This window comes from Chrysemys picta, chromosome 1 (genome assembly GCF_011386835.1).
Source record: "Chrysemys picta bellii isolate R12L10 chromosome 1, ASM1138683v2, whole genome shotgun sequence".
NCBI classification, from domain to species: Eukaryota; Metazoa; Chordata; order Testudines; family Emydidae; genus Chrysemys; species Chrysemys picta.
In genome coordinates, this window is record NC_088791.1 from 30,204,408 (window position 1) to 30,212,648 (window position 8,241).

At 43.9% G+C, this 8,241-nt stretch overlaps 1 protein-coding gene across 3 annotated transcripts in view; it reads right to left on the minus strand.

The window, feature by feature from the left end:
- Nucleotides 1-7,766, minus strand: part of LRRK2 (leucine rich repeat kinase 2) — a 130,990-nt gene extending 123,224 nt beyond the window's left edge. For 2 of the 3 annotated variants that reach the window (XM_065554216.1, XM_065554223.1), the window contains exons 1-2: nt 7,334-7,674; nt 7,142-7,227 (exon numbers count right to left, since the gene is read on the minus strand). In XM_065554216.1, the coding sequence (XP_065410288.1) occupies nt 7,142-7,227; nt 7,334-7,514 (267 nt within the window). In that variant the 5' untranslated portion in view covers nt 7,515-7,674. Of the gene's footprint in view, nt 1-7,141; nt 7,228-7,333 lie in introns of all 3 variants that reach the window. The other variant, XM_065554212.1, reaches the window with a different exon arrangement.
- Between the last annotated feature and the right edge of the window lie 475 nt (nt 7,767-8,241).

The window sequence follows — 8,241 nt, forward strand, 5'->3', positions numbered from 1 at the left end:
GCTCCCGGAGCAGCTCCAAGGCAGAAGGCAGGAGCAGCACAGGACAGTGGGGGGAGGGACAGCTGAACTGCCTGGCAATTGATAGCCTGCTGGGCAGCTGCCGCACAGGGAACATAGGGGAGCAGGGAGCTGATGGGGGGCTGCCGGTCCACCCTGGTTGCAAGCCCCAACCAGCTAGCTCCAACAGGCTGCTCGTTCTGCAAGCAGTGGACAAAACAGGCGGCTGCCAAACAAAGTTAGAAGGGAGCATTGCGCAACTTTAAACGAGCATGGTCTCTAATTAATCAGCAACGTAACAACGAAACAACGTTAACCAGGACAATGTTAAGTGAGGAGGTACTGTACATGATGCCCATTGCCATAGCATTTAGACACTTCACATTATTTAAGAACACTTGGTTAAATTAAACAATATCATCCTCATAATGTGGTTCAACACCACAACTTTTTTGTCCTAATGCCATTGTATTATAATACAGTATGGGCAGATGGTGGCTAGCTCCTGCACTGGTGTACAGAGTGGGAGGGTTGAAAGAGACACTCGCCTACTACTCATCTGCGGGACCTGATCCAGCAACCCTTATTCATGTGATTAATTCTGACTCATGTTAGTACTGCAGTGGACATTAGTCCTGTTGATTGGATCCTGTACAATGGTCACAATTAAAAAGGCAATATTAGCCAATAGGTACTACACAGTTACTAGAGTTATTTCCTATTCTACGTATAGAGAAAAAATGTGGTATCTCAGTTAGCTTAATGCTTTATGGCAACTGTTGACAAAGGCTAGTTTTCAATGTTGATCACTGCATATGCCATTAAACCATGGTTTGGAATTATTTACACATGCAAGAAACGTATATAAACTGGAGAAGTATATTCAGTTGTCACTAGTTAGTACACATATGCAAAGTTCATATGAAGTGCATTAGTTGTATACATAAATAGAGATAGATATATGTACACTTCACTCAGTTTAGTGTGGTGAATGCTATTTTATCTGCTTTTCAACTGCATCTCATATTTTTTTCTTACTTACTTAGGTGAACTCTTAGTAAATCCAGATCAACCAAGATTTACCATTCCAATAGCCCAGATTGCTCCTGACCTGATATTGGCTGATTTGCCTAGAAATATCATGTTGAACAATGATGAACTGGAATTTGACCAGGCTCCTGAATTTCTGTTGGGTGAATATTAATTTTTAGTCCCTCCTATATGCCTAATATGTGGCAAGGATATTAAAAGTATAATGTTTATGTAAATTAAGCTATAGGGCTAAATTATAAAACATACTGAAAACATTTTACTGAGTTTTTTTCTATTTGATTTGTCTATTATGCTATTAAAAGCTACTTCTGAATTATAGAGGGTTTTTTAACAGCCAATATTATGTATGTTAGGGCCCTGATTTTTTAGATGTGCTGAGCGCACACTACTCTCACTGGCTTCAGCTGAGACTGTTGGTGCTCTGTGCTTTTTAGTCAGGCCCAGTCAATTCGAGAAAAGATTGATGTTCTTTTATTTTTTTATGTTCCCCTCCATTTTCTTTTTGAAAAGGTGACAGTGAACTGCCCAGCAATTGACAGCCTGCTGGGCGGCTGCCTCACAGGGAACATAGGGGAGCTGATGGGGGGCTGCCGGTCCACCCTGCTTCCAAGCCCCCACCAGCTATCTCCAACAGGCTGCTCTTTCTGCAAGCAGCGGACAAAACAGGTGGCTGCCAAACAATGTTATAAGGGAACATTGCGCAACTTTAACCGAGCACGTTCTCTAATTGATCAGCAACATAACAACGAAACAACGTTAACCGGGACGATGTTAAGTGAGAAGTTACTGTACAGCACACTGTCCCCACCATAAACTCAGACTCAAGAGTCCCACAGTTATTGTGACTGAATCACAACGGATGAAGCAGGGAAGGTTGAGTAGTTAGTGTATACTATTTTTAAAATTTTTATAGCATTAGAGAGCAGAGGAAAGGGTGGCTGCAGCATTTTGTGACGCGAAGGATTTGAGCTTCATGCTAGCTATGGGTTTGCTTAAAACAATATTAGACTATTTGTAGCCCCTTAAAGTGAACTCATAAAGGCTAAGAAATTCAGACAGAAGGCTGGAACTTCATTTTAAAACCAACTATTAAATGTGAGTTAAAGATATTATTCCAGTGTCCTGGCCAAATTGCAGTTCAGGTACAGTAATTACGCTCTTCCTTATGCAGTTTTCAAAATTTCCCCTGCAGTTTCAGTTTGAGGTATTTTTTACTTCCTTTTCTAAACTTCTGGGTCATTTTGCTATGCTACACAACTGCTGCATTCAATCCTAAAAGTAATGGCTCTATAAATCCCTTACCTATGTGATAACTGAATAGTGAGCCATGAAATTAAAGTTTCAGATTCCCCACACTGCTCTGAGATCCTCAAATGAAAGGTATAATAGTAGTGCAAAGAATTACTATTTAATTATTATAATAATAACTATACATCACAGGGAGAGTCAAGAATACAATGTATTGCTTACTCTGAATTTTTTTAATTGTATGTGTTTTAACTTAGACCTTTCCCATTATTTAAAATAGATATTTGTGGAGGATTTTTATATTTTGCTTCCTAACAAACCGAAATTGCAATTTTTCTCACCTTTTAAAATCATACACATTTATTTTAAAAAAATACAGGCCAGCCCTACAGAGATCATATTGTCTATAAATATCCTTTGGGGGTAACATACATTTTATTTTATGTGATTTACTGCCAGGAAGGATCTGTTTCATATGTGTTTTCTGGCAATGACATGGAAAACACCTGCAATATTTTAATATGAAAACAAGTCAGTCTTATATTACAGAGATAACCAAGCAGAATCTTAAACTGCAGAATTTCCCCCGGCTTTGTTTCTAAGGTTGTCCTGTGAGTCACAGTGGCAATTTAAGTCAGATGTCACTTCCTTAACACACCCTGCTACGTTTAAGAACAATACTGGAATATAGCCAACATTATATCGCATTTGTAGCATGACACCACATGGGATTTCGAAAATTGTGCAATACAGTACTTACACTATTTATAAATGTACTTGTTTGCTTTATTTTGGTTTAATATTTAGAAAGAGAAAAAGAGAGAAAATAATTCATATAAGCAAACAACAGGTGACAACAGACTTTAGCCATTAAAAATCATTAGTATTCCAGAGCAGTGGTCCATGATAATAGTAACATAAGAACAGCCGTACCGGGTCAGATCAAAGGTCCATCTAGCCTAGTATCCTGTCTACCGACAGTGGCCAACGCCAGGTGCCCCAGAGGGAGTGGATCTAACAGGCAATGATCAAGTGATCTCTCTCCTGCCATCCATCTCCACCCTCTGACAAACAGAGGCTAGGGACACCATTCCTTACCCATCCTGGCTAATAGCCATTAATGAACTTAACCACCATGAATTTATCCAGTTCTCTTTTAAACGCTGATATAGTCCTAGCCTTCACAACCGCCTCAGGTAAGGCGTTCCACAAGTTGACTGTGCGCTGCGTGAAGAACTTCCTTGTATTTATTTTAAACCTGCTGCCTATTAATTTCATTTGGTGACCCCTAGTTCTTGTATTATGGGAATAAGTAAATAACTTTTCCTTATCCACTTTCTCCACATCACTCATGATTTTATATACCTCTATCATATCCCCCCTTAGTCTCCTCTTTTCCAAGCTGAAGAATCCTAGCCTCTTTAATCTCTCCTCATATGGGACCCGTTCCAAACCCCTAATCATTTTAGTTGCCCTTTTCTGAACCTTTTCTAGTGCCAGTATATCTTTTTTGAGATGAGGAGACCACATCTGTACGCAGTATTCGAGATGTGGGTGTACCATCGATTTATATAAGGACAATAATGTATTCTCAGTCTTATTCTCTATCCCCTTTTTAATGATTTCTAACATCCTGTTTGCTTTATTGACTGCCTCTGCACACTGCATGGACATCTTCAGAGAACTATCCACGATGACTCCAAGATCTTTTTCCTGACTTGTTGTAGCTAAATTAGCCCCCATCATATTGTATGTATAGTTGGGGTTATTTTTTCCAATGTGCATTACTTCACATTTATCCACATTAAATTTCATTTGCCATTTTGCTGCCCAATCACTTAGTTTTGTGAGATCTTTTTGAAGTTCGTCACAGTCTGCTTTGGTCTTAACTACCTTAAGAAGTTTAGTATCATCTGCAAACTTTGCCACCTCACTGTTTACCCCTTTCTCCAGATCATTTATGAATAAGTTGAATAGGACTGGTCCGAGGACTGACCCTTGGGGAACACCACTAAATACCCCTCTCCATTCTGAGAATTTACCATTTATTCCTATCCTTTGTTCCCTGTCTTTTAACCAGTTCTCAATCCATGAAAGGACCTTCCCTTTTATCCCATGACAGCTTAATTTATGTAAGAGCCTTTGGTGAGGGACCTTGTCAAAGGCTTTCTGGAAATCTAAGTACACTATGTCCACTGGATCCCCCTTGTCCACATGTTTGTTGACCCCTTCAAAGAACTCTAATAGATTAGTAAGATACGATTTCCCTTTACAGAAGCCATGTTGACTATTGCTCAACAGTTTGTTTTTCTATGTGTCTGACTATTGTTCAACTAATTTGCCCGGTACCGACGTTAGACTTACCTGTCTGTAATTGCCGGGATCACCTCTAGAGCCCTTTTTAAATATTGGTGTTACATTAGCTAACTTCCAGTCATCGGGTACAGAAGCCGATTTAAAGGACAGGTTACAAACCTTAGTTAATAGTTCCGCAACTTCACATTTGAGTTCTTTCAGAACTCTTGGGTGAATGCCATCTGGTCCCGGTGACTTGTTAATGTTAAGTTTATCAATTAATTCCAAAACCTCCTCTAGTGACAGTTCCTCAGATTTGTCACCTACAAAAGCCGGCTCAGGTTTGGGAATCTCCCCAACATCCTCAGCCGTGAAGACTGAAGCAAAGAATCCATTTAGTTTCTCTGCAATGACTTTATCGTCTTTAAGCGCTCCTTTTGTATGTCGATCATCAAGGGGCCCCACTGGTTGTTTAGCAGGCTTCCTGCTTCTGATGTAGTTAAACATTTTGTTATTACCTTTGGGGGTTTTGGCTAGCCATTCTTCAAACTCCTCTTTGGCTTTTCTTACTACATTATTGCACTTAATTTGGCAGTGTTTATGCTCCTTTCTATTTGCCTCACTAGGATTTGCCTTCCACGTTTTAAAGGAAGTCTTTTTATCTCTCACTGCTTCTTTTACATGGTTGTTAAGCCACAGTGGCTCTTTTTTAGTTCTTTTACTGTGTTTCTTAATTTAGGGTATACATTGAAGTTGGGCCTCTATTATGGTGTCTTTAAAAAGCACCCTTGCAGCTTGCAGGGATTTCACTTTAGCCACTGTACCTTTTAACTTCTGTTTAACTAACTCCCTCATTTTTGCATAGTTCCCCCTTTTGAAATTAAATGCCACAGTGTTGGGCTGTTGAGATGTTCTTCCCACCACAGGGATGTTGAATGCTATTGTATTATGGTCACTATTTCCAAGCGGTACTGTTATAGTTACCTCTTGGACCAGCTCCTGCGTTCCACTCAGGACTAAATCTAGAGTTGCCTCTCCCCTTGTGGGTTCCTGTACCAGCTGCTCCATGAAGCAGTCACTTAAAGTATCGAGAAATTTTATCTCTGCATTTTGTCCTGAAGTGAAATGTTCCCAGTCAATATGGGGATAATTGAAATCCCCCACTATTATTGAGTTCTTAATTTTGATAGCCTCTCTAATTTCCCTTAGCATTTCATCATCACTATCACTGTCCTGGTCAGGTGGTCTATAATAGATCCCTGTTATATTCTTATTAGAGCATGAAATTTCTATCCATAGAGATTCTATGGAACATGTGGATTCACTTAAGATTTTTACTTCATTTGATTCTACAGTTTCTTTCACATATAGTGCCACTCCCCCACCTGCACGACCTGTTCTGTCCTTCCGATATATTTTGTACCCCAGAATGATTGTGTCCCATTGATTGCTCTCAGTCCACCAGGTTTCTGTGATGCCTAATATATCAATATCCTCCTTTATCACAAGGCACTCTAGTTCACCCATCTTGTTATTTAGACTTCTAGCATTTGTGTACAAGCACTTTAAAAACTTGTCACTGTTTATTAGTCTGCACTTTTCTCATGTGTCAGATTCTTTTTTATGTGAATGTTTATCATCTGATCTGGCCCTTAGAATATATTGGTAGTATTATTATTATAATATAATAGTGGTACCTATTATAATCTGTTATTTAAAATTTTCCAACAAGTAATTTGACACAGAAGAAATATAGCAACATGGATAACTGAATTCCACAGATTAATATGGTATATGGTATATTGTTATTTATTTTTAAATCCACTACCATTTGTCTCTCTTTAATGTGTTTCTTTACTAGAACATCTGGTGGTGACTGTACAGAACTACTAACATTTGGGGCCCTGGAGCTATAGTTTTGTTGTATTTATCTTCTTACAGTAATATTTTCTCATCTTATGTCATCTATGTAGTGACTTGTTAGCAGAAGCATTTGCATGGAGACTATTGCTGTACAATACCGTATGGCTGTTTTCACACACACGTAACTACCCCTGTGGTACGAAAGGCTGTGTATTGTTACCAGGGGGGAAAGTAAGGCGATCTGGTCCGGTACTGCATACAGGAAAAAAGTGTCCACTGGTAGCAGCCTGTACCACTGACTTTAAAGCGCTGCCCCGCTTAAAGCGCCGTCGCCGATGGGGGGTGGGCACAAAAGGGGCAGCGACATTAAAGCGCTCCCAGAGCCAGCCCCATACAGGTAAGAGCTCAATTTTACTTTCACCCTGATTGTTACTGTCTGGCATGGAGACTACACAGCTGGACTTTCCCAGACGTTGAGGGAGTTCTGATTTGGTTCATTAGAACATCAGGACCAGCTGCAAAGTTTGGCTCTGAATCCAAACTTCCCGCGCAGCTGTGGGGAGCCCGGGGCTGGGGCTTGGCCCCATCGCTTCCAAAGGGGCTGTGTTAGGCTCTGGTCCGTGGGTTTGACAGCGGGCGGCTGGGGACGGGGAAGGCAGCCAGGAGAGGCAGCCAAGGCGTTTACCTGCTGCACCGCGGCCACTCGCAGGTAGGAGTCCAACACCAGCAACAAGGGCACGTGGACGTTTCGGCCGCCGAACAGCCTGGGCGCTGGGAGGGGGGAGAGAGGAAACAAAGCGAGAAAGAGCCCGTTACTCGCCGGGGCAGAGCGGGGGAGCCCTAGAGGGCGCCCAGCCCGCCCGGACAGGAACCTCACCGCGGGGCCGGTGGGCCAAGGCCAGCAGGTCCTCCAGCGTCTGCAGCAAGCTCTCCAGCTGCTTCCCCTCCTGCACGTTTGTGAGGCGAACGATCAGCTTCCTCAGGGCGGCGTCCTCCCTCTCCTCTTCCTCCTCCTCAGTGCAGCTGCCGCGACTGGCCATGGCTGACCGCCTCCTCATCCCATGCAGAGCGTCTGGTCTGGGAGCTCCTCGGGCTGCTGAGGCGGCGCCTGGTCGTAACTGCTGCCGTATCTATCCCACGGCTCAGCCCCGCCGCTGCAGTCATCGGGCTATTTTTGAGCCTCTCCTCCGTCCCCCCGCCCCCTTCGCCTCAGCGCTGACATAATCTGCGGCGAGACCCGAGAGGCCCTGCCCCGGCTTGAGGTGAAGGGGGTGCAGCGCTGCCCAGCTACCCTTAGGGGGCGCTGACGCGACACACTCTCTCGGCAGGGGCATTTCAGGGGAAGAATCAGCCAATCCGTTTTCAGCCGCTGACGGCTCTGCCGTCCAATCGAATGGGAGCGCGGGGAGGCCCGCCCCTTCGTGCCTCTCGGCTGCAGTGGGGGGGCCGCTGCCGCCCCAGCTTGTGAATGTCGCGTATTGTTGCTGGCTGTGGTTGGAGTCTCGGGGTTTTGGGCGGGAAGCAGGCGAGGGCTGCAGCTGTGGCGTCCCCTTCTGGGATCGTTGGGGGGCGGGGCGAATGGGTCTCGCAGACCCAGCACGGGCCGGGGGGGGGCAGCGAGCTGGGCAGTCACCCGGACACGGCTCGGTGCCCAAAGCGCTCGGCTCCGTGCCTCCCCCACGTGTCTCATGAGGGGCTACAACTGAACTGCTTTCCCGATAGGGGGGGAGGGTCCCGGGCAAATTATGCCGCAGCCGCTCCCACCGGCAGGGGCCCTCGGCTCTG